This window comes from Notothenia rossii (genome assembly GCF_949606895.1).
Source record: "Notothenia rossii genome assembly, chromosome: 5".
Lineage (NCBI taxonomy): Eukaryota > Metazoa > Chordata > Actinopteri > Perciformes > Nototheniidae > Notothenia > Notothenia rossii.
In genome coordinates, this window is record NC_136903.1 from 77,366,737 (window position 1) to 77,393,202 (window position 26,466).

The 26,466-nt window shown below is 38.1% G+C and overlaps 2 protein-coding genes across 4 annotated transcripts in view; one reads left to right on the top strand and one right to left on the bottom strand.

The window, feature by feature from the left end:
- syn2b (synapsin IIb) overlaps positions 1-20,851 on the bottom strand; it is a 33,960-nt gene extending 13,109 nt beyond the window's left edge. Inside the window, exons 1-5 of the mRNA XM_079683805.1 lie at positions 20,743-20,851; positions 19,150-19,241; positions 13,157-13,313; positions 12,793-12,882; positions 765-827 (exon numbers count right to left, since the gene is read on the bottom strand). Coding sequence (XP_079539931.1) covers positions 765-827; positions 12,793-12,882; positions 13,157-13,313; positions 19,150-19,184 — 345 coding nt within the window. The 5' untranslated portion in view covers positions 19,185-19,241; positions 20,743-20,851. The remainder of the gene's footprint in view (positions 1-764; positions 828-12,792; positions 12,883-13,156; positions 13,314-19,149; positions 19,242-20,742) is intronic.
- LOC307040695 (metalloproteinase inhibitor 4-like) lies at positions 863-12,188 on the top strand. 3 transcript variants are annotated; one of them, XM_079683807.1, is made up of 6 exons: positions 877-2,060; positions 2,198-2,390; positions 8,647-8,744; positions 9,319-9,433; positions 9,985-10,109; positions 10,422-12,188. In XM_079683807.1, exons 2-6 carry the CDS (start codon positions 2,252-2,254, stop codon positions 10,617-10,619), a joined length of 675 nt encoding a protein of 224 aa, XP_079539933.1. In that variant the 5' UTR covers positions 877-2,060; positions 2,198-2,251; the 3' UTR covers positions 10,620-12,188. The 3 variants fall into 3 exon arrangements, with proteins under 3 accessions (XP_079539934.1, XP_079539933.1, XP_079539932.1); XM_079683808.1 differs by having other exon boundaries at positions 863-2,390; positions 9,985-10,113; XM_079683806.1 differs by having other exon boundaries at positions 877-2,390.
- Positions 20,852-26,466: the final 5,615 nt, after the last annotated feature.

Here is a 26,466-nt window from a genome sequence, read left to right on the forward strand (position 1 = left end):
GTCTTGCATAATGTCCCATCGTCAATAATGCAGATCTAATTAAAATACTTGGATCAATATGGAGCATGGAGAAGAAATAAGTGATGGTATCTGATGTAGTGTCAGTGTCCTAAAAGTGAGATTCAATAATACAAACAACACTGTACAGTATTTATCAGGAAGGACCCTCTTTCCAGATCCCTGATAAACAGAGAATGTCTCTGTAGTCGAACAGAGGTCTGTGAGTGATATGAGGGGAGGATAAAGAAATAAAGAAAGGCCCAGTTACACAGCGGGGGGACAATATCAGATTTAGCAGTCCAGGGGAACGATGTGTGGTGGATCGATGAGAAGTGGTGAAAAGAGGATAAACACCTCACCCAGAAAATATTAACACAGTTGTTAATCAATACCAGCACAACGAAAGGACAAAACAAGGACTGAGGGAGAATAAAAAGGTGTGCTGCAGTCATAAAAGAATGAAGAGTAAAGAAAAACAGATAAGAGGAACACAGGGGACATTAAGAGGTAGTGTTTGTCGGAGAAAACATAACACAGTTCAAACGAACCAGATGTGATCCTGCTCAGAGTATTCAGCTATCTCTTAGCACATAAAGGGATTTTAAAGACCGAGCGATAATGCAAAATGCTGATGATACATGTCTTGCATTCAAACAAGACATCACTGTTGGATAAATGTTAGCATATTAGCAGGTGGTTAATCATTCGTGTAGTAAGATTATATCACTAACTTTAGCATTTGAAATTGAATTAATCAACATTACCTTTCCCATTCCAGAGTGGGCGTGTCCTATCTTCACCACCACTGGGAAACTTGGAGATGTAATCTGAAAAGCAGTAGAATATTTAAAGGGCGAATAATGATGAATACCAAGAACGACCTCATACACACCGGAAAGAACCAGTTGTGAAAAATGAGTGGCTGTGAAGAACAATATCATCCGTTTACAGGTTCATGAAGATAAGTAGGTCTTTATGGGTCTAGCATTGCAAAACATGACAATCTCAACAAATAATTTTCAAAAGCCAAATTCAACTCAGAGTTTATCCTTTGAGTTGTATAAGTATAAGTTAAACAAATGATATAGATCTGCCAGGAGGTGATGGCTCCTTAGTTACTGTGCCAGAAAAGAGATTTGAACCTACATTCATTAATTATCGCATTATATATAAATACAGTATATATCAACCATCTGACACTGAGCAGCAATAACATACATTTGGAGGGCTGTTTCTGGACGTTAGATGAACAATGAACAACAAGTACATGTTTCACTATTTTAGGATAATTGTACGTCCGCCTGATGACTGATTTACTTCAACAAATATTACATTTCAACATAGAATTGAGTGCCGTGCAACATTCAAATGGTTGTAGAATGTAATACAACATTACACTGCCTCTGGTATGTTTGTACATCTGGTAAGGTTTTAGCTACAGACTATCATTTAAAAATTATTTCTGTCTTTACTGCTGTTTCTTTTTAAATGGGCTCACATGCAATACGTTGTCTACTTTTAAACATTGGTCCTAAAGTGCTGTGTTGAGATGAAATTGCGTCAGTTTCCCTCCAAACAGCAATATTTGTACTCTAAAGACAGTATTTGTTTTATGATTATCGTTTCCATTTATTGCTCAATTCACTGATGTGTGATTCATCTGAAGAGAACACTTCTAATTTGTGTTTATGCTTAAAAACCTGCCCAACAACACTTTAATTGGTCTTAATTTTCATGACTAACTGCTTGAATGCAGCTCTGGTAGCCAATGGGAGGAGAGGGAGGACATCAAAAGAGGGTTACAAGAAGAGGCAAAGGATGGTCGTTTTTTTCCCCTGCGTTTGAGGAGGTCCCTAAATTGTTGAGTACATAAGAGGCTCCCTGTGTGCGACCCTCTCAGCATTCAAGACCAGAGTGTGAGGGGATCCGACTATTGTAAGTTTCTCTGTGTGTTGTCTCCAGAGAGGGAGAGAGACAGAGAGAAAGAGAGAGCAGTGGCAGCAGCAGCAGCAGCAGCCTTCTCTTCAACTCGAGCCATTTTCTCCGGCTTGAAATCAGAGGTGTTTTTAAACTTATGAAAACATTTTTTATCCACAGCTGCATTTGAGCTCAGTAGAGCTAATCCCACCACTTCAACTCTTCTATCTGTTCCTTCCCCTGTTGCTGCCTGATCTGCTTTTCCCGTGGAACTTAACAGGATCAGAAAAAGGTTGCACAGCGTTCATCGAGTGGTGGAGCGGGCACAGTCATCATGGCCTTGTCCCAGGAGCGGAGTGCGTGTCTGGGCCTCTGGGTTCTCCTTTTGCTTGGTGCAGGCATGGAGGAGGTTGTGGAGGGATGTAGCTGCCACCCTGCACACCCACAGCAGCTATTCTGCAGCGCTGAGATTGGTGAGTTAATAACTGAAGACCCATTTCATTTCTGTTCATTTAAGAGTATACAGTAAAAGCTGCTGTGTTTAATACAGATAGAGAAGTCACTGTGAAGGCAATCATTTAAAAGGCAGTCTTTGATTTTAAATTTGGAGTCTGGAGGAATGGGACTCTGATTTGGATTTTTGATCAACTTAATTGGATTGTTTGGGAGGGGAAGAAGTGAAATCCTCTGAGAATATGTACTGCGACAAAAAAACACTTTATAAAGCTTTAGGGCTGAGCTTTTGGTGAAAACCAAAAAAATGTTGATTATTGTTTTTATGGTTGTGGCTTTTTCCATTTGTTAATCAGTTTTGCAGAAAAACCTTGACTATCTAAATATCGGTGATTTAAGTATTATATAGGAAATCTAAATGTAACATATATGGATTGTTAGGGCACTGATTATGGATTAATGTCCATAAGTGAACTTTCATATCATATTCATAAGAATTACACATTCATACTAGTTTTTCTGACCGGCCCTCTTTTTCCTATATGGCAATAAGCACTAACGTCCATTAGTGCTATTGTAACTTTTTTGAATTCTGGACAACCTGCTATCTGTTTTTCGTAGTTACATAATTGAGTCGTCTTGTTCTCTACCCTGTAAAAACAAACCCTAAAAAAACAGCCAGTGCCTAGTGGCCCCCTGGCATACTTTCTATCTGTCTGTCTGTTTGTCTGTAGGGTTGTCTGCCTGTCTTTCGTCTGACACCCCCCCCATCATCCAGTTCTTTCTTGTCTAAGCTCAGTCCAAAACCAACACTCTGCTCTGACTTTGAGTACTTGGCTCCCGACTGTGGAAAGCTGGAGTATGTGCTTCTGTCAAAGGTTACACTCCAGCAGAGAAGAGAGACAGACAAAAAGAGAAAGTAGATGAAGAAATAGCTTTAATGGCATTTTTGTCTTGTTTTTCTAATTGGTTTGTTTGTCCCTCTGTGTATAAATAGGTCAGTTCCTTCAAAGTACTCGGAAGATGTGTCTCATAAAAATAATCAGTCTGTAATGGAGGCTGAGACCTGTTTTCAGAACCACCATAACGCCAAATTAGATCTGGGTTATGAGAACACAATGAGAGTATGGGGCAGTGTTATTAGGCCAGAGTTTTACACACAGTGTTTCTCTTATGAGTCAGACTACACCTAAACCAGGCCTCAACTTAGACTTTTGCAACTATGCTTGTAAAGCACTCTCTAGTTGTTATATCCTTCTTCTGGTATTTTCTTCTATCATTCTTTTTGGCAACATAAGAACCTCAAAACTATTTAACAAGACACAGAAGCAATTCATGCTGGAAGTAAGCTGCAAACAGTACCATCTTAAGTTGATTTCATTGCTGGTAATACTTCCACAGCAAACGACTAAATTATTTTGTGGGATTAAAGGTTAGAAAAGCTTCCTTCAAGACTAAGACATCTACTGTCTAGTATTTAGACCCTGCGTGGAAGTCGCATAATACGTTGCTATCAGAGTGTAATGCAATGTTAGCATGTAAACAGTTATTACTCTTACAAACAAAATAAAAGATACAACAATTGTAAGTGAAAATCTAAAACCCATTAGAACCAATTTTGTGTTCGTCTTGCTGTAAGCATCCATAGGGGCATGTCAATAACAAATATCTGTTTGAAGTTAAATTCCCCCATCATTAATTACTGCCTGTAATACTAGACTACTACAGTACAAAAACAGGGCATGTTCTTTAGCATGAAATCAAGTCTGTTGTATGTTTTCAGAAATCCTGTTTGTGACCAAGCCAGTCAAACACAGAACTTCCAACCAACCCGTGAAGCTAATGATTGTTATTTAGCTACCAACCGACAATTACATGTACTTAACATATTACTTACTATCATTAGAGGCACTGTTTCTTCCAATGTTATCATTGTAAACTGTGTGACAGGACAAATAGTCAAATTGTTTTTTATTGTACTTTGATACCATTTTCTCTGGTTATGCTTGGGGACGGGTCTTTGTTAAGTTTGAATGTAAAAGTTTATCTCTGAATGGATACAAGAGTCCGGGCTCTTTTCAGGTAGGATACAAATCGTTGGACCCATGAATAACAAATAAGGAAAATCCCTCACTCACACTAATTGTGTCTTAGAAAACGTTTCATCTCTTGGCATCGGTTGCTACACTGTCCTGGTTGTTTTTGAAGCTGGTGGTGGCCTTTAGTTGACCTGACAGTGTTGTGAGAGTCGATGAGCCCTTTGAATAAAGCTGTACATCTGAGTAATATCCCATCTGGACAAACCTTAGACGATTCCCTGGCTGTGTTTGTGTATTTGAGATTGTGTGCATGAGTGTGAGTGTGTGTGTGTTGGACAGAGGCCAAGCCATGCCAACACAGCCTACTCCATCTCTCTCTCTTTCTTTCCCTCACTCTCCCCACTTCATTTCCATGTCTATAGGCTTGGTCTAATGGTCTGCATACTAACAATATCAGTGTGAAAGCCCGCTGACAGTCCAGCTTTGTGAGCATGACAAGGGTGCCGATTCATCAGGAAGGGGGGAAGTTACTTACTACATCAGTTCTCATGGTTTGCAATATTTCTCTTTGGTTATGTAGCTGTGAGGAAGATGCACAGCCACTTTTCCTCAGCAGGGTGCCTGGCCTGTTCATGGTAATCAAACAGCTGCAGCAACTGAAGTGAGTGGGTAACCTAGCCTGCGCAGTTCAAATATGTCTACATGGGGAGTAAACATTTTGGAGAATCTGGGCCAAGAGAATCATTTAAGAAAGACCCAAGAACCATGGAAATAATTTAGTTTGGCTTTTCATTCAATACTTATAAAATCTACAATAAATGTCATAATACAGAAAAGATTATCCCTGGATGGCGATCCAACTAAAACCAATGATCTGCTATTCTTGGATTATTGGCAATAGAAACTTCTGTGCCCATCCATTTTGCACTGATATACCGCCAATGCTCACAGTGCTAACTATTTGATCCTTAGAGCGCAGTTATGCCGTTGTGGATTATAACTATTATTAAGAGTCATTATTCTGCTCAGATGGGAACATTTTTATGGGGCAGATACTTCTCCAAAGCATTTCATCTACTTTACAGTTGCCAAAGTGCAGATCAAAGAGCTGAAATGAACAAAAAAGGGCAATAATATGATTATCTTCATTGGTTAAGTGGTTATTTTTCCTGTGAGCATGACAGGCTTATTCAGGAGTGTAATAGTTGAGGAGGGTGTGCTGATGTTTAAGGGTTCAAAAAGATACTTGTCAGATGCCTATAAAACAATACTTGCTGTTTGTTTTGAATATGACTAACAGACACTCAAACTTCAAGTTGATACAAGTACAGCAATCCTTTTGGTATCTGGGTTTGTTGAACATAACTAGTTTGTATGTTATATGATGATGTGGATCGAAGCTAGCTTACTTTTTTCTCCTCCGAACAGCTGGCCAAACACGGTATAAAGTCGGAGAGTTTGATTATCGGTTTTGAGAAGTTATAGAAAGGTTGGACACAGCGCCCACTGATTGGATGTTGAAAAGGTGTGTGTGTTTGCGTGTGTGTATGTGTGTGTGTGTGTGTGTGTGTGTGTGTGTGTGTGTGTGTGTGTGTGTGTGTGTGTGTGTGTGTGTGTGTTTGCGTGTGTGTATGTGTGTGGCTTTTTGACCATCAAACAAGTGTTCTTACAGAGTATACTTGAAGCTTTGGCTGATCACAGATACATTGTATACGTTTTAGTTATCGGCAAGTAAGATAATATTGAATATATGTTTGAGGTCTATCAGAGACCACATGTCAGTTTTCAATTGTTTAATAACAAACAGATCTTTATTCTTATCTCTTATTGTGGAATCAAACTGCTATAGTGTTACAACTTATTAATTTAGTTATATTTAATGCCTAAACAACAAATTGTTGGGCATATGCTTTGCATGTAAAACCCTGTCCTGCATGGTATACTACAATCTTTTGTTTAAAAAATATGCACTGTAGTAAAAATGTAATTTCACTCAAATAAAGTATGGTAGAAAAGGACAAGCATATCTCAATTCTACTGAAGTACAACACTCTATGGCTAAACAGCACAATTATTACTGAAAATGTATCCACAACACTGCAATGTAATAAGCATTTTATTAAAGTGAGTTTTTAACTTTTGCTTGAGGTTTTTAGGTCACAGCTGCTTGTACAAAGGTGAGTTTACAGGCTTGTGTGTCCTGATTATACAGTATAAGTTATTTTTTGAAGAAGCTCAAGATGCTTTATACTTTACTTGGAGCAACTTATCAGCATCAATCAATCTGTATTGATCTACAGTTGGATGCAGGCCACATTATTTCTGACATACTCTACCCTTTATAAGCTAGCTTTGTGTGCTTTTTGATATTTTCCAAAAGAGACCCGTAATGGACCAGTTGACGCAGTGCGCTATGAATGAACTATTACACTTCATACAAGTTCCAATTAACTTGCAGTCAGTCTGTTTGTTTGTCTTCCTGCTTTCCTAACTTCCTGGGTGTTTGCCTAGGAAAAGAATATTCTTCTCCTGAACCAATTTCCAAGAACGCACTGAGCTCCAGGGTGTAGTTATGTGATGAGGCGGAAAGCTCAAACAAGGGGATGGTTTGGGTAGCTGTGAGAAAGGTTGAGGGTTAGGGTCACTTTCTCTCTCCCTCTCTTATACTGTAGCTTTTACTCTTTTGTTTCCTGGTTTTCCCAAGGTCTGTTGCTCCACTTCTGTTTCTTTCTTCTCTGTTTTTATCTCACTCAGGTGCATCTAGAGGGGACCACATTTTCTCTTTTGCCAAGAAAAGTAAATAGTTAGTTATATACTACAGAATACTGTATAATCAAAGGCCATGACAGTCAACCTACTGTAAGATTTGCATTGCTAACTAGGTCAAACAATAAGGATATTTGAGTGAATTACATCTTAGTTGCCTATACAACAGCATAATCAATCGTCTTTGCTAAGCCCCACCACCAATTTATTATTGAAGCTAAGTCTGTCTAGCTTTACCTTCTTACACGGCGCATAATGCACTTAAAGGGTTATTTGAGACGCATTTTAACTTGAACATTTTAGTAATTTTTGAAAATGGGTTCATGATTTCGAATAAAATCGGTTCATGACACAAAAGTAATAGATTTCATTATGTTAAATAACTCCTGTCTGCTTCTTTAGGGCGTGCAGACCGCAATCTAATGTAGGTTATTCGCTGAAAATGGATAAGTACTTCATTCAAACAATCCTAACTCTCCCTTTAGGCTAATGATGAGTAATGATACAACTCTATGCCTTTTCTTTTGCTGTGCCAATGCTTTTCTGTTAATGTGAGATACAAGCTAATGGAGCTGTCTGCCATGTTCAAAGTCACTCTGTAGGACTTTTCAATAACCTGAAAAAGCTATTGGCCTGATAGTACACTTCATTATGTTTGAGTGATTGATTGACCTACGACAGTGTTGTTAGTTTTAAGGAAATGTTTGACAGTGTAATGAATTTGGCAGTTAACATAATGACTCATGCAGATGTCAAAAAGTGCAGATTAATGGGTTTGATGGAAGGAGAAAAAAGCAGTTCTGTATGTCTGGGATAACACTGTTGTATTTGGCGCAGTGTTAACTGCATGTTGTGGTTTGTGGGACTGAAACATCCACCATTAATAATACCTTCAGTGTAATGAGGGTTTTGTCTTTAATGAGAGGTTGTAAAATGATACGACTTCAAATGTCCTGTTGAGAAACCACAGACCAATTACCCTGCTACTTTATCCTTTTACTACATTTAAGTACAGAATAAAATAATATGAAATCCCTTCTGTGCCAGACACGGTTTGGCTTGTGTTAGTATGCATTTGTTAAATACTGTATTCATAAATGTGTGTGTGTGGAGTCAGTTAATGGGAGTGTGCAAGCAGAGAGCTACTTGTTATTCCATGTGGGTTTTGATTTCCCTCCCAGAGGAGAGAAGGGACACATCCTGTATCACTACTGAGAGGGATCGCTGCACTGTCTGTGTGGGGAGAAAGACGAGTGACAAGCAAAATGATAAAGGAGGAAGGAGAAAGGGAATAAAGAAAGAAAATAACACATTTATCCATCGATAATCTAGAGTGAAGGAGAAAAATGTACCCCATTAATGGTAAACATGAATACTTATTGCATGTAAATCACCATCTTATCTTGCCTATGGCATTTCAATTAATCTCAATACTCTTTTATTTCTGTTTCTTTTTCACTTCTCCCATCAGTGATAAGAGCAAAGATCTCCGGAGAGAAGATTGTGTCGCCTAGCAACAGCTCCTCACCTTACATGAAGATGATCCAGTATGAAATCAAAATGATCAAGGTGAGATCTCTGTACAGTACTGACAGCTGCTGCATGCAAGCATAATTGCCGCCGTTTATGCTGATGGGTGTATAGCTCTATAATTATGTGGGCATTGGCTACGCTTTCAGGAAAGGAAAACAAATTCTAATTGGTCCATTGATCAAAACATTTATTCACACCAGAAACAAAATGGTCCATCTCCATTTGACCGATTACTGGCCAGTAGTGTCTGCTTCAAATGAAAGAAAGCCATTTTTATTTCTATTTTGGACTATATTCACACGAGGGGAACAACCCTCAAGACACCAACATATACAGTTGGAGAGTTCAACTTTTGATAACATTACAACATTAATTTCACTCAATGTTAAAGAAAATATTCTTCTCTCAAGCTTATCAAATCAAATAATGTAAAGGTTCCCACCCTGAATCCAACAAGGTCTCTTTTTGGAGACACATATACATTGTCCTATTATTATTATTGCTGCTGCTTGCATTGTTGGCACATATATAGTGTATTTAAATTGTATTAGTCCAGGTTTGTACCCCCTTATTTCCTCTCCAATCTCTCCCTGTGTTTCTCTGTGTACAGATGTTTAAGGGTTTCAACAAGGCCAAGGACATTCAGTACGTGTACACCCCAGTCTTCTCCTCTCTGTGTGGAGTCAAACTGGACTCCAACAATAAAGCAGGCTATTTGCTTTCAGGTACAGTACGCAATGGTCAATCTATATATCACACTTTTAGTAGGAAAAGGCCACAGAAAGTTTAACCTTTTGGGAAATATATGTCTATTTTTTTCTCTACTCTTCTAAGAGTTAGGTTAGAAGATCAATATGACTTCCATGTGTGTATGGTACATGCTGCAGAATGCATTCAGTTAGAATCAGAAGACTTTGAATCATCTCACAGACACGCCTGAGCTTAGCATAAATACTGGAAAAAGGAGAAAATATCCCATTTAGAGCGAACATCTTACACTCCTTCTCATTTATCAAGTTTGTACAAAACAACAAGAACCAAATTAGCTGATTTCCCTCTTTTAAATTTTTCTAATGTAACTAAGAAAAATAATTCTAAAAATGTCACAGCTTCACTATATTACGCAACCTGAATTATATAACCTGCGAACAGATAACAGCTTTGCTTAATCCTATATATTAATCCTATAGGCTGTTAAATATATATATACACAGCCAGACAACTACTGAATGCAGGATGACATTTTCAATAGAAGTGTTGTGATGTCCCAAAACAGGAAGTATGTGGAGTGATGGGAGAATTTCCATTGGTCAGTGCGACCTCGTAGAGTCTTGGGACAACTTATCCGTGTCACAGAAGAAGAATCTCAACTACAGATACCAGATGGGCTGTGAATGCAGAGTGAGTAAGGACTGTTTGTTCTCTATTCATTCCTATTTATCTTTGACCCAGTCATAAATCTGCCCTCGAGTAACCTCCAGAAACAAACTGCAAAACAGTTGTTTTTCTCATCCCTCACTCAAACTTTTTCTCTATTTGAGTACGAAAGACTTTAAAGCGTTTTTTCTTTTCACAATCAACACTCATTCATAGCTTCATGTGTCGATAGAGAAACATTCTTTCAAATGTAACCCAACAAAACTCTCGTTCTTAACACATGCGAAGCAGACTTTAGAAACAAATAATGAGGCTACTCAAACATTGTATCCACAGATCAACACCTGCTACACAGTGCCGTGTGCGTCAACAGGAGAAAACGAGTGCTTGTGGACGGACTGGCTGCTGGATAACAGCCTAAATGGAGAGCAGGCTCGGCAGTATGCGTGTATCCGTCGCTCTGACACGACCTGTAGCTGGTACCGGGGTGGACCCCCACCCGAGAAAGACTTCCTGGACCTGGCTGACCCTTGACCTGTAGTTCTGACGTTCAGTATACTCCATTTAACTCCTGCAAAGTCCTGAGAAACATTTCCTGCTTTTGCTTATGTAGCTCAAATTTGACATGCAAAGTAGCAACTTATTTTGTTTTTAAAAAATGTGGTTGAATTCTTTTTTCATATAAGGGAGTTTAGCAGAGTTCAGGAAAATTGTTGTAAACGGCATGGGCTTTTAGAAATTCCTCTGTCATTTTCTCTCACATTCCAAGCCACCTTCAATTTTCCACAAAATAAGATCAGCAGCAGAGCATCCACTGCAAATGATTCACACCATAGTGAATCTTTCCTTTATTTCTGATGGCCTGAAGGTAAATTAATCACCTTGGCAAACACTAACGACTTCATTTTTGTTGATGTATACATTTCAAAAGGCTTGCATTTACTGAAAGTATGAGGAAGTTGGACATTTACTGTAAAACAATAGGAGGAAAATAACAGAAATAATCTGCCAACTTCTGCAACAATCCTGCAAAGTTTACTTCACACGCTGTCTTCAAACATTACCAATTGTTTGCAGGCTGACTGCAGCACTGCCACACATCCCACACATTCTGATGTTGAATTTCTCCTTTATATATTATCGAAAAATTGTCCCTTGCATATGAAAAAGCACTGTATATACGTATATAAAGCAAAGCAACACCAGGCATTCTCCAATTAATAGTAATTTGATAAGATTTGACACATTATATGTGACTATAATTCTTGTACATCTAAATCATCGCAGTTTATAATCTCAAACGGCTGAGAATGTAAATATTGTACTTGAGTAAGAAATAACATTTGAAAGGCTAACCCGTTCTTGTCTTATAGCGTATAAGTTGTTATCTTGAGGTTTTGTGTGTTTAGTTTCCTTGGTTGTACTATTTCCTTTGCCAAAAAAATCTAATCCAGCAATTTAACAGCAGCACTGCCACCTGTAGAGGCCAAGCCCCCGCTCCTTAGAGGAAAAGAGGTAACAGGACACGGTTCAATTCAATGTCTTTGAACTACTTATAAACAGGAAGTGGATTCTCCAGTCCAAGAAAAGATAAAGATTAACCAACAAAAAAGAGAAATAACTTATATGAATAAGCTATAATTAGTGGTTTAATAGGCATTATTTGATATGATGTGTCAACATTTATTAAAATGCCCAAATCTGAATTGACCCCTGTCTTGTTACTGGATTACTTCACTAAAGTGATACAGATTGAAATGCATTACTGCTTACTTAGTCATGCATGAGCCGCTATTCAAAAGTCATGCAAGCCCCACATTCAACAATAACATACTTAAATGTAACCTGCAAAATATAGTGCAGTGAAATCAAACTATTTGGAAATAGCTCAATAATTAAATTAAGGCTTTTATGACATGACATGATAATTATGCATAATAACTGTATAGCTTTAGTGAAGCGCTATCAAACTATTTCACGTTTGTTTTATACTGAAAAAAATGGTTTGGGTTTGTATTTATGTCTCTGTTTCTGTCTATAGAGTTTTCTATTTCCATGTACCAAAAAAGATTGTATATAAAATGTCTCAATGTAATAGTGTGACACTGACTCTTTCTTTCTGCTCATCACAAACCAAATGTTACCAAACATGATCATTTACTGTACTTAGAGATGACAGGACTTTTCGAGCTTTTCAAAGGGTTGCTGCTGTTTCAGAATATCTCCAACAGAGTAGTAATGAAAAAGCACTCAAAAATAATACTCATACTTCACCTCTATATTATACTTTAAAGGCATTTTAGTGAATATAGCAAGTAAAATGCATAAAGAGAATCAGCAAGGGCACTCATCTCATGAGTTACACAGTTACATACTACATTTTATATATGTCTTATAAAGTAATCTTTCAGTTACCTCAACACATGTTTGTGACAAAAATAACAACACTTATCTGAAGTAAGTGTTGTTATTTATACCTCAAAAAGGGTAAATGGCATGTTTGGAAGTGATTCAATGTTTTTTTTACCAGAGATATACCAACAAAATCTACAGACAACATGACTTTCTGCTTTCAGAGAACATCTCACTGCCCTGAGACAAATAGTTAACTAAAAACACGATACTTTGAAACTTTATGGCTCAACACATTCTGTACATTGATGAGAACTTGCTGAAGGTTTCTGACATTATGCAATATAAATCTTACCATGTCTTTGTAGTTGGGGTAGAAAGTCTGATCAATGAGAGGGATCTTATCTGAACCCAGCTTCTTCTGGTTATTGGTCAGCTGGGAGAACTGGTGGAGAAGAGGAAAGAGAGAAATAGAGGGAGAGAGTTAACTGTGATTTAAATCATAGAACAGAGACGTTTTTCTTAAAGTAATCATATAGATCGTTAGAATTGTTGCTTGAAACCAAGAAAAAGACACGAGTCACCCTAACAAAAATGTAAACTGACAGCTACAAGCTCCATTAAAACATATTGAAACATCTATTCAATGCAAAGTATAGCTAATACATCTTTTTTGTAGGTTCTTGCAGGTGTAAACTAGTTTTGCTGAAATAGCTTACAGCCCAAGGTTTGTCACAGAGGTTGTAGATGGAATCCAGAGAGTTGACCGAGGGGATGCCCGCATACTGCAGACCAATGATCAGGTTTCTAAAATCCTCGTTCTGGGCCATGCTGAAGGCGTGCTGGCGCACCAAGACGAAGTCAGGCCTGAAAGTCCTGGAATGCAAAGATATAAGGTCGAAATAAGTATATACATATTTAGTTACTTTGCACCTCATTTACACAAGTATTTCTCAACACAGATACACAACAAAATTACATTTATGACTGTATGAATCCAGTTCAATTCACATTGTCAAAGAAAAAAGGCTCAAGGTTCAAGGTTCTTTATTTAGTCATACGTTCAGGTTCAGTTTCATCCCACAGGAAATAAGACTGTTAAACACCTGAACTGTTGAAGCTAAATCTGTTAAACACCTGAAAAGTTGAAACAACATCTCTAATATTCATCTGGCTGCTACTTAACAATTATTTTAAATCATTTATCTATTTACCTATATCCTATTTCAATAACTTGCATATAGACTCTTATTGCACTATTTCACTTAAAACTATTTTCTTTTTGTATTACTATTTACTTGCACTATATTTTTTCTGTTTATCTGTGTTTTGTGTTGCTCTATTGGAGAAGCCTGTGACACAAGATTGTATTGATATTTCATAAAGTCAGACATTTGGATCTGGCTGATGTTACAGACCTGCATTTTGTGTGGAAGAAAGAGAAGAGATGGCATTAACTAAAGGTCATGGTGCAACGGGAAAACCCACAAAGCCACAAGTGAAAGGTAGAGGCAGTGAGAGAATGAGTCTGTCTGACCACATGAATAACTTATATCGGACTGAGGAAGAAAGACAATGGAGCGACCCATCCTCAGCTCTCTGTTGTGGATTGCTAAGTAAAGGAATTTTACAAGAGATCTACTTTTCCTGGCACACAGGAGCCAGTCTGATGGTAAATGACGCCTGAAGTGGGTAATTGATGTTACATTAATTTTTCCATTATCTATAATGAAAATGACACATTCATTTTAATCCTAGGAGTTGTATAAGCATCACTTTCAGTATCAGTGGAAAATATATCTATGATGTGAATCATTATTCATAAAATAAATGTAATAAACAAGTGAACCCTTCATGTTTGAAATTGTTTTCCTGGCTTTCTCTTCGGAGATTGCAATTTCACGTCATTACGGCACATTGAGTTTGGCTGTAAAATGTTGTGATTCAGTTGGATGTTACCCATTGATGATGCCAGATGTTTTCCTAAGTGAATTAACCTTTTCAAACCGTGACAGTGGACCTGGATCTTGTGCACCTTAACAACATTAAGCAGAGTATCTTGAGAGAAATGACGGATGACCCTTTATGCTGTAAGTGGGAGCGGCTGTAGTTATGATGAACAACACACAATCTCTAGTAAACAGGCACTGCTCATATTGTTTTATAAATAATGTTTTCAGAAAGAGTATTGACAATAGGGTTGCAAAATTCCGGGAATTTTCAAAGATGGAAACTTTCCATGGGAATAAACGGGAATTTATGGGAATAACTGGGAATTTTCAAAATTGAAGGTTGGCTCTTCATAGGGAACTTAAATATTGTTGGGGAAAGTATATTTTAGCATAATCTTGACTAAAACAAACAGATGCCATTCAAGTACACTTGAATATCCATGCCATAGCACACTGCTAACTGCATGGCTATTGAGACCACACCCCTACAGGCACTGTGCATTCCTCCATCACATGCACAGATGAGTAATATTTAACTCAACATTCATGTTTTCGTTCTTCAATGAAACAAATAATTGTTCAGTAAAATAATTAAAACTTGTTCTGTTCTACTTAAAACAAATAAAAAATCTGTTGAAACGTCATGTTTTTGTTTAATTTTGCATTGAATATTTCCAAAATTCCCCAGTTTAACTTCCCACGGAAACCTTCTGGAAACTTTCCGGAAATGTTCCGCCCCTTTGCAACCCTAATTGACATTAGCATTTGTTCACTCTTGCCAGGTACAAAAACAAAGAAAGTGCATCTCTATTAGAGCACATGGCTGATGCAAAACATCACATTGATGGCAGGGATATAGCTTTCAGAATATGATGTTAAATAAGGGATGGATCTCAACAAGTAAACATTATCAGACAGAAATAGGTTCCATGTGTGGGGTTTTATGATCCATTACCAGATGGAACTGCAGATTTTACAACAGGTGTACGGCCAACCCTACTTCTTGAGCCACCGCCGCCCTTCAGCCTCCAGAGCAAAATATTAAAAACTGAAGCTCTTGAGCTCATCGAAGCCATTAGTGACCCGCAGATTAAAGGCAAAGACTGAATCCAGCTCAGTGATGGGTTGATAGTGATAGGGCATGACTCCTGTTATTCTTTCTTTTCTCTCCGACTATGAAAAAGGTGGGAGTGTGAGGAAAGGCAGAGAAGGAGAGGGAAGAGGAGAGAGAAAAGAGACAGAGGAAATAATACAGAGTAAAAGAGACATAAAGAGGGGTGAGAGAAAAGTCTGGCACTCGGTGGCCACCACAAGCTCTTCATGCACAGAGAATACTAATCAAACTCTTCAGGAAAATATAAAAAGACTCTGCTGGAGAGACACAGCGACTAATGTGACTGATATCTCTTCATAGCTGACAGTAGGCAGCGAAGATGACCCTCCATTCCAATCTGAATCAGTGAGTAGCAGGGCTAGAGTCGTCCCACTAGCTTTCACTTTGCTTTTTTAACCGATATGAGAGTAGCTATAGCAGCAGTGCTTTAAGCTAAATGTTCACAAGCTAACACGCTTAATCTCACAGTGCACACATGCAAGTAAATAGGTGTTTCATTTACTGTTGTGGAAGAGCTTGTTTGATTAATTAAATCATTCAGATGGGAGCTTTAGGGTGTGCGGATATATGTGTATTGCTATTACTCACTTTATTTGACCCAGCACTCATCGGATTCTGTGATGGGTGTTTCCTTTTCATATTTTGTATTGATATGTTTACATCTGTTAATTAGCACTGAACACAAATCAAAACTAGGCTGATGGCATTCGTTTTCTGGGTATTCTGTCGTTAAGTATCAGAAAAAAATAAAATGTGACATTATTATGGCGCTACATGAAATCTCAGGGGATTGCCACATAATTTATTTTAATAAGCGTTTTCCAGGCAAACCATGACATAGTGTCACAACGTTGCACTAGGTTACATTGCCTCATTAAAATGATTGTGGGCACTTTTGTTTGAGTCATATTTTCTAAAAACTACAGCGCCCAGGAAACTTATATTATAATATGTGGACGTTACTTTGATTATTTCTGATTAACTCTTTATTGCCCGGTAAATGGGTGTTTTTTTTCCTGAATGTCCTCAACCTTTAGCCGTTTAACATTATGCCAGAATAAACAGCAGGGTATTGTTGAATACTCCAAATGTAGGGTGGATATTTTAAAAAGCCTACTGAGCACCACAAAAGGATGTTGAGAGACGGACTACAACATTGTTGGTTTTCAAGGGATTTGTTAAACCTCTTAAGCCCCAAGCCTGTTTTTCAGGTTTCTGGCTCGAAAATGACATTCCCAGAATAAATGACCATATCTTTCCTTCTAAAAGGGTTAAAAAAATTTTTTTTTTCTCAAAGTAATGATAAACCTGTGAGTTAGATGTAGAAAAGTCAGAATCAATATTTGGTTTTTTTTTTATTTTAAAGAAAATTCAGATTGAACATGGTAAAAAACTGTAAAATATAGTGTCCATCCAAAAAATATGTTGTACTTATAGTGAAAACTAACCTTGGATGATGGGTTAGTAGATTAAAAGCTTTAGGAATCCAAAGTACAACATATAATAGGTACCCTGTATCAAGATTGATGCAAAACAAGTGATATTTCACCTTTTTAGACAGATTTAGCAAAACAAAACCTCTTCTGGGGTCATTTGGGTGGATTTTCCTTGTCTCTGGCCCCCCTTCTTCGATTTTGACATGTGACATCTCTTTCTGACCGTTAGAGCCAATAGAATCGAAGGGAAATCCTCCCGCACACACTCATGTTAAAAAAAAGGTGGCGTCTTCGCGCATTCAATCTCGCTACAGAGCGTAGGAATGGCCTGCTCTACTATTTTAAAACGGAATTGCAGTTTTATTGCTTATAGATTATCAGAACATTTAAAAGTGGACGCAGCCACATTGGATATTAACCTATGGATTAACTACATCATCGTTGTTATCGTTTTAATGCAATTGAAGACCAGTTTTGACCAGACAAAACCAAGGTAAGCCATGTTAGCGTTGTGGGCTACGTAGCGCCACATGTTTTGATGTACGTTTTTCTTGATAACGTCGCGAGTTTGTATCTTTCAGTGTTGAGGTGGGCACCGTTAGATTCTGTATCTTTACGATCATAAACGATGTGTTGGATGTGCAGCTAGGATAAGTAATAAGGGAGATAGGAGTGATTTTCGGTGCTGTAATAGGTTAGCATTTTTCGCTCTGGGCTAATTCAGAGGTTCACTGTTAGCATTGTGTGTTTCTTTTTTTTTTTTAAATGAAAAAGATCAGTTAAATGAGTTTTTTTCCCGTTATATGGATATCAAATATTCATTAGACGTTGTTTCCTGCAAATGACGCGATTTCGGCCCGGAACCGGGTCCATGGGGCTTAAGAGGTTTTAAGAAGAGGAAATCAAATCAAATAATACCTGACTTATTCTTTAAATTACTTTGTGTCATCATTAATGAATGATAACCCTTGTGATGATGCATTCCCTTTTCCTCTCCTTAAGCATGCTGACAATAAATATTTATTTATATTGTCGGGTTGTGGTTTCCTCTTGGTGGATGTTTTTACTTGTTATCTCAATTGCAGATATAAAGCCAATAAAGAAGGTAGACAGGAGCTGAATAACATTTAGCCTCATGTTTGGAAAACATTAAATCGTCTTCCTGGTTAGGGTTACTTAGCAAATCACTGCTTTGACTTGAAATTGATAGACACAGTGTAATTACCGAGACAATTGAAGATAGTTGAAACCGTCCAAGTCGTAAAAGACTGCAATGAACTCAGGCTGGCAGGCAACAAGACAGATAATTATCTTGCAAACGCATTCATTTTCTCCACAGCTTGTCCTTGTTTGGCTGAGACAGAGGCGATGATATGGAGGTCTCTGAGGAGCTCTGATTTAAAAGAATAAAGCTTCTGTAGACATACTAGTGTCGGGTTAGATGAATGTGAATCTTTTTGTCTAACAACCGAAAATTGAAGTTTCCCTGAATCTGCATTATCTCAGGTCAGTGTTTGTGGGTGGACATTTGAGGACAAACCGTTCATAAAGCATAATTACAGGGCAGCGAGGCTGATCATCAGTCTGAGGCTGCCGTCTTTATTTCCTGTTGGTTTTGTTGGTGAGCAGTGGGAGTATACTTAATCTCTGGCAGTCCTCAGCGGGGGCGCTGGTGTCTGTGTTGCTGTGGTCTGTGGTGTGTGATTGTCTGGTTTACAGTGCGTTCACGTGTTTGCACTGTGCCAGTCTGTGGGTAATGACTGTGGTCATACGCCTCCGTCCTTTCCACTGTTTAGAGCTTGCGGTAGACAAATAGCTCATTTCAAAGAGGAATCATTTTGATTTCCCCAAAAAGATATTTGGATCATCTTTAATTGATGCATACGAGTTATACAGCAGCTCTGCGTCCGGGTTTGAAAATAAATCATAGTTGTTATTATTCTTTTTTGTAAAGAGTCAAATGTCTTCCAAATTATGGAAAGTTTCACAAAGTTATTCAGGTTGTAGGTTTTGGATTTATTGTCAATGGTTGAGGTTTGGTTGCTTTTTTCGTGGTTGTAATTAATCTCCATGGAGTGTGTGTGTGTGTGTGTGTGTGTGTGTGTGTGTGTGTGTGTGTGTGTGTGTGTGTGTGTGTGTGTGTGTGTGTGTGTGTGTGTGTGTGTGTGTGTGTGTGTGTGTGTGTGTGTGTGTGTGTGTGTGCTACTGACCTGACCACTTTGGTCCCGCCCCTGATGACTTGCATGTCCACGCTACAGTTTCCATTTGAATAAGAGACGAGGTTCACCTCTGAAAACTCGGCCTACAAGAGTGGAAAGAGAACACGAGACACAGACATTTCATAAAGAATAAGCAGAATATCTAATAATTCTACCCTAAATAGTTAAGGTTGTTGTAGAAGACTGGGTATATCTTTTTTTATCATTTTCATACATGGTATACTGGTAAATAAATTATAAATTATTTTCTCTTTTAAAAATGTATTTTGCAGAAGCAGTGATAGAAAACGATACGAAACACTTTAGCATTTTAATGAGCAGTTATAAAACTCATTGTATTTTTGACATTGTGACAAACATCTATTTTATTGTATACATAAACTATATTGTTATTCGAGAGTAGAATAATGCATGTGTGGTTGCAAATTGAAGATTTGTCTGTGACTCACAGCTGCCGACTCCGGTCTCCTCTTGTGTCTATTTCTGTTTCTGTGTGAAGGCTTGAGGTCGTAATTTCATTGTCAACATCTATTAGCTGTGAAGCTGCTCGGCCTTCAACCCCAGAAAATATTCATTTCGGTTTTATGCACTAACCAAATAATGCAAAAATGAAATTGGTTTCCTGGTTAGGATGGTTCAACCAATATGAAACCATAAATGGCACACGCTTTAAAAGATAAGGAAGAACTGATGGCTTTACAATTGTTATATGTATATTTATTATTGTGTAATGCACAGCACACATTACATTTTTGCTGAGGATGACTAGTGCATAAAAACAAAACACTATGGGGCAGACATTGCTTGAAACCTGTAACACAGATTCCTGGCAGATAATCTATTTGATGTGTACAATGCTAATATGCTAACAGTTACAATGCATGTTGATGTTTAGCAGGTAGGCTGTATGCTTTACAGGTACTCTTAGCATGCTAACGTTTGCTAATTAATGCTGTACAAGTTAGTCTACAGCTTAGACTGTTTGTAACATCATCATTTTATTCGTAACCAGGGGGAACGCTGTAGATTTAACTGAACTTTTCCCTAAGGACACCTAGACTAGAATATCAGTAGATTTTCTTATACAAATTATTTCAGTATGCCTATCTCCAGATATTTTAATAATAACCAAAGATGTTAATCTCTAACTGGAGTTAACGGAAACTTCAGGGGTTCACTCATTCACTCAAGTCATTAAGATTTCTCGTCTATAGGCATGTACAAAGAATATCTGTACAAAAGTGCATGGGTATCAATCTAATAGTTGTTTAAGTTTTGACCGAATGGTGCAGTCCAGGAGAACTGCTGCCATCACAGGCCACACCTCCTCCTTTCTCTGCAACCACAACATAGCAATGACACATGTATTCACTCTTTTTTCTGGAGTAACACCTTCCAGTATATATTTCTTAGTTCTTTGGAACTTTAACTTGCTGTGCAAAGTAGTCAGTCGGTGCAAATGTATGCATTTTCATATTAGAGGTGAATGTGGTGTCAGTTCACTTTCCTCTCTGTTCTGATCCCCCCTCAACCTTCAATAAATTATTCTGTGTCATCATAGGTCTATAGAAATCAAAACGATACCTGCTCCACTTTGATGTCGTAGTCACCAAGGACCTTCTTTCCCCGAAACACTTTGGCCCTGGAAGAGAAGAGACACAGTTTGTCATTGTAAACTCTATGCTACCCTCTACTGGATGTCACACACCCTTTGGAACAAACTAAAGAAAGAAAATGGATGCCTGCTTGTCATTTTTAAAAAGGCCAAACTTTCTAATGAGCAGCTTAAAAAAGAGATCAGTGCAGCATATCAATAGCCAATCCAAAATGGCAATTACTATCAATAGCTTGTGGTTGCATTACATTCTAATTAGAGTTCTGCTGCAATACTAAATGCCGTCTTGCCATTTGAATGATGAATGCATCCAATAACAGAGCGGCCTGATGTCTTAATATCTTGGCTGCCATTGTTTCTAAGAGTGATTTAGAAATGAAGTACAAGTAAACACACAGACAGGCAGACAGATTGAGAGCAGACAGACAAAGACGGACCAACAGTGAGAATGACTCAAGCAGAGAGGCACAGGCTGCCAGGCAACACACAACATTCTCAGGAAGACTCATTATACACAACATTATAAATGGCTTGCAGATGGTTTGCACAGCATCCATTACAACCCCATACACTGAAGCTAGATAAAGCAAAAACATGATGTAGAAGGATGGGATACATGCTTGAAGTCCTAGCTGATAATTAAAACTACTTTTACAGTGTTTAACGTAAAAAATATCTTCTTTTTGCTTCACGCTACTGACCCTTCACCAACTACAATGTGGTACAGCGAGTAAAACGTCATCTCCATGAAATGAATGTATCCTCTCCAGGCATGTCAGTTGATCCACTATAATAGGAAGTTAAATCTAATTGTACATGCCACCATGGATCCTCTCCTTGTCCTCAATTACAAATGTATGTGACATTCCTTCCATATCACCTCGCGAAGCCTTGTGTGGTACAGCATGAAGGCATCTGGCTTATTAGTCTGGTTCATTAGGAGCAGACCATCTGTGAGAGAGACACTCTGAGGGTATGACTCCGTAACTTCCACCAATCAATAGTCGCCAGCAAAATTGGTGACCTTGTAATTACGGCAATATATCTTTTTCAGTACCGCTTTCATTCTGTTAGTTAGCGTGTGGTGTTTTTAGTCATAATTGGCAAATGCTTGAAAACACTGTAATGCTGCCATGATGATGACATTACCATTAAAACAAAAACAAGAAAAACACATCTCTGTGAATAAAGAAATGTTTTCGCTCCCTGCTTTTTTTATTTTAAAATCCCATATCAATTTTCATAGGATTGTATTTAAAAATCAGCTATCTCTAATCCCATAGCAACTGAACGTGTCTAAAGAGGCTCCACAGTCAGCGTGTGTTGAGTATCTGCAGTGCACAATGCCAAACAATACAAAGACACAAGATGTCCGACAGCACACTAATGGACAATTATCGTCAGGCTGCTGATGTAGCTTCCCTTATTTAATTTATTTCAAGCAGCATACTGCTAGCGAAACACACCATGGGCAAAACGAGTCGGCAGACAGATGGGGCTGTACTGTACATGCTCGTCACAGGAACAATAAAAGACAACCTTATACTTCTTGATTTGTGGGGAGACAGAAGCTTGTTTTATAGGACATCTGCACATCTCGTCGATGCTTTAAAGCTGCACTGCTTCATTTATTTGGCCATTTGAGGCGAGCAACACAGGCTGTTGGTGACATTTTATTACCATATAAAGTTGTTATAGCTAAAGTATGAGCAAACTGTAAAATATTAAACATCGTTCAACAAAAGATATTGTAGCCTTTACTGCAGTTTCAAGTACAGTGCATTGACCTGCGGAGCACAACCTTTACCATATTCTATTTTATTTTCTTGCACTATTTTATCTGTTTTATTGTGTTGCATTGTTGGAGAAGCCTGTGACCTAAGATTATCATTGTCATAACTACGCTTTAGATATGCACAAATGACAATTAAAGCCTTGAATCTTGAATAATGTGCTCTTATCCTTATCAGCGCTTCAACAAGGAATCTCGTTTGATGTATATAGGATCCATTACAGACTGAATAAGATAAATGTTTACACCAAAGGTTTCACACTTCTGTGAATCTATACAGTACATCTTTAGAAACAAGCTCTATGACCAAATACCCTCAGGACAAACCTTCAGCCCCCACAGCGGTAAGAAAGTGAGAAGGAAAGTTTTCTCTCCATTCCATCACTCATCAACTTTGTTTCTGGTGTGAGATAATCATTTCAGTTTCGTGAGGCAGCTAAAACTGCCATAGATTTCAATTTAGCCGCAGGATCGCCCACTTTATGAAGTGTTAAGCAATACATCATCTCTGACAGGTCAGTTTCCTGTATTCAATTTCTATCACCCACTGGTGTCTTGTAATAAGCCCTGAAAACAAAAGTCAGCACTGTTTCCTTCACTCAGGAACGTTTAGTGTATGATCTGATGAGGAAGCAACTCTTAAACACTTGACTATAATTTGATTTCTAAACTTTCAATATTGCAAAAAAAGGAAAATAAGTGAAAAACTAATATAATAAGAAGAGCTAATACATCCTCAGAGAAACCCACATGTTTTGTTAAAGCATACCTGCGGTGTATGTGATACATGATATCTTATTACTGAGAAATAAAAGAGTAGACATCATTGAATTAATAACTTCAGTGTTATTCCCCTAAAATGAAATGATGGTATTCCACTCACACAAACACATTGAAATTGAAAAGATATACAGTAGACACATGTATGAATAGGTGCTTTAAATGGATTTTTGAGATAGACTAAATCATTTTATGTCATCTCTTTTGATGAAATTGCTTTGGCATAAAGTGGATAGAATTTAGGTTTCTATAGAAACTGCTGCTGCAGATTTGTTTACTCAGGCAAGGGTTGTAAAGAGATTTAGATCGTAGACTCGCCATTATCCAAATGCAGCTGAAAAGACTAAGTGATGAGTTCAAGCTCTACGGAGAAGCCCAGATAAAAGTGGATTTAAATCTATTCAACTCAACGGCTCCAGCAGGCACAGAACAACATCTGAGTGATGGAGGTGGGGCTTTTGATGAGAAGAAATCCTGACTTCTTGGATATAAGTATATGAATGAAAGAATCATAGGCTCAATTCAAATACTAATTCCTACCAAAAAGGACAATGTAGCGTATAGTTCTGGCTAAAGAGAACCTCAAATAACATGATATCTTAACATGCTGGTGTGGATATACTTTATAAAAATGTGGGCACCATGATTCAATTTCTACTCCAAACACCTTCTTTTAAAAAAAAAAGCTGCATCATGACATTACATTTGATCCATGTTAAGTCCAATACATTTGATGGACAAGTATTTAGTAATAACTGTGACACGTGTTTAGGGAGCTAACGAGGCTGAAAACAACCCGACCAAAGGCTCTATGATGGGCTAAATGCGACAGATTAGATCCGTTGACTCCATTTCTGCTCAGGGTCATTTGCTTCGATCCCATTTTCCTTATTGATCTGTGGAGTCCAAGAGTCTGAGACCAAAACATAGGCCAGTAGAAATTAAGCCTTTAAAATCAATGTACAGCCATGACAGCATAAAGTGACAGAGAAAAAAAAGATAACAAAACAAAGTGGCATGTAATGCAGATCATGAAAAGAAAAGCATTAAATAGGTAACTCAAACATAATGTGCAATAGCTACAGTGTGGACGTGTGTGTTGTATTTACAGCTATATCCTAATTATAATTTCTGCATTTAATTTGGCTCCCCTATTCTCTTGGTTTTCTACACGAAGATGCTGGATCGCTGAAAGCACCATCAAATGTTCAATATTAACGCAAGGATATATCTTTGATAGGCATGTTTTACTTGGACTGAAGTCCTGTTTGACATTAGAATTCACAGACTCCATTATCAAGGCATATTGACTGAGTCTGCTGCACTTGATTTGCATGATACATCACGTTATGACAGGTGTCCTTCCTCATCACTCTCTCCCACACTTCTTAGTTATTTTTAATCTTGTTTCCTTTTTTTAAACTAATATTATAGCTGTAGATTATCCTCTACTTCCCTTTACATCGAGTTTTTCAAAGTTTGAACTGTCTTTTCCCAGACATTTAGGAGATGTTCTTTTGATGGGGATACCTGCCTCTTCTCAACATGTATCTTTGTTTGTAATCCCCCCTCGGCAGATATCATGATCAATTCAACAATTCAACACCATGTGACATTAATGGATTGTATGCATACAAATGAACCATGCCTGAAAAAGAGACTGCATTTTGATGGATTTAGTGAGATACAAATGATGGAGCGAGGCCAGCTCTGCAGCTGTGGTGTTTAAAAAGGAGAGCACTCATCAGTCTCTGTTAACAGCGCATTGACATAATTGTCTATCAATGGAAAGATCGATGGCACGATTAAAGAAGCCAAGAGCTAAACTAAAGCCACTTTCTCAAACAGATTTGAGAAAATGAAAAAGGGCCATCTTCAAGTTCTGGCACAGTGGAATGGCTCTGGTACGGCAACATTACACAAGCCCGGCCTTTTCATCTCTAGATCCACAAGTGGAGGGCAATTTGTGTAAAACAAGACTGACTGCGGGGTGAAAGGGCAACAAACGTGTAAGAGCGGTCCTCTGAGCACTAGTGCGGTGGGAGATATCAGGAGCGTTTGGATAGCTGCAATGACCAGGTGGGGGCATGGCGATGAGAGCAGAGAGGGAGGAGTAACACGGGGCAGAGGACCGAGCTGGCTGTTATCAGGACATATATTCCGTCGTAAAGTGAAAACTCACCTACTTGGCTTGTATCTTGGCCATTAAATAAATACACTAGAGCAGGGGTCTCAAACTCAAGGCCCGGGGGCCAAATCCGGTCCGCGGCTTCATTTTATGTGGCCCCGCAAGAGCTTGCAAAGAATATAATGCGTTTATTATACGGTTACATGACACTTTACAGAAGCAGGTTGCCCATAAACTACATGTCCCACAATGCATCTCGTTTTGTGACATGCGCATTGAAGAGACTTGCAATTATTTGCCCTGGACTTCTGCTTTCAGACGTAGTTAATTACTAAGTTATTATCCTATCCGATAATAATCCAATTCAGAGGTAATAATGTAATATAATACATTATTTTATATATATATTACATATTTATATAGTTACAACCGGCCCTTTGAGTGCAACCTTTATGCGAATTTGGCCCGCGATGAAATTGAGTTTGACACCCCTGCACTAGAGTATATTGCACTCGGTTAAGCCTATTTGAAACTAATGTACAAGCACTTGCAATGGTTTGGCTTTCTTGAAGCGAATATATCTTCACTTTTCTTGTTAGATTGAGTTTGTATCTTTATGGTTTGTTGCACTTACTGTAAATTGTTTTGGATAAAAGCATCAGCTAAATGAAATGTAATGTAATGTACACTCCAGGTCAACAGAGAATTGAAAACATTGCAACTTATGTGTTCTAATACCAGAATAGTCATCTTTGCTCCATCTTTCCTCGACAGGACTTTAATTGTTCACTCTAATTGATGTTTCCTAGCTTGTTTTGAAACTGTGCCAAGACAAGGCAGCCATCTGACGATACAGAGTTAGACCATATGATTCGCTCAGAGACTCATCAGACACTCGATGCTCCAACAAAGACAATCGCAGACATTTTGATCTTCAACTTTTTCTCTCCCAGCAGACGATCAGTGAGACATTTGTCCTTCAGTGTCTGAGTG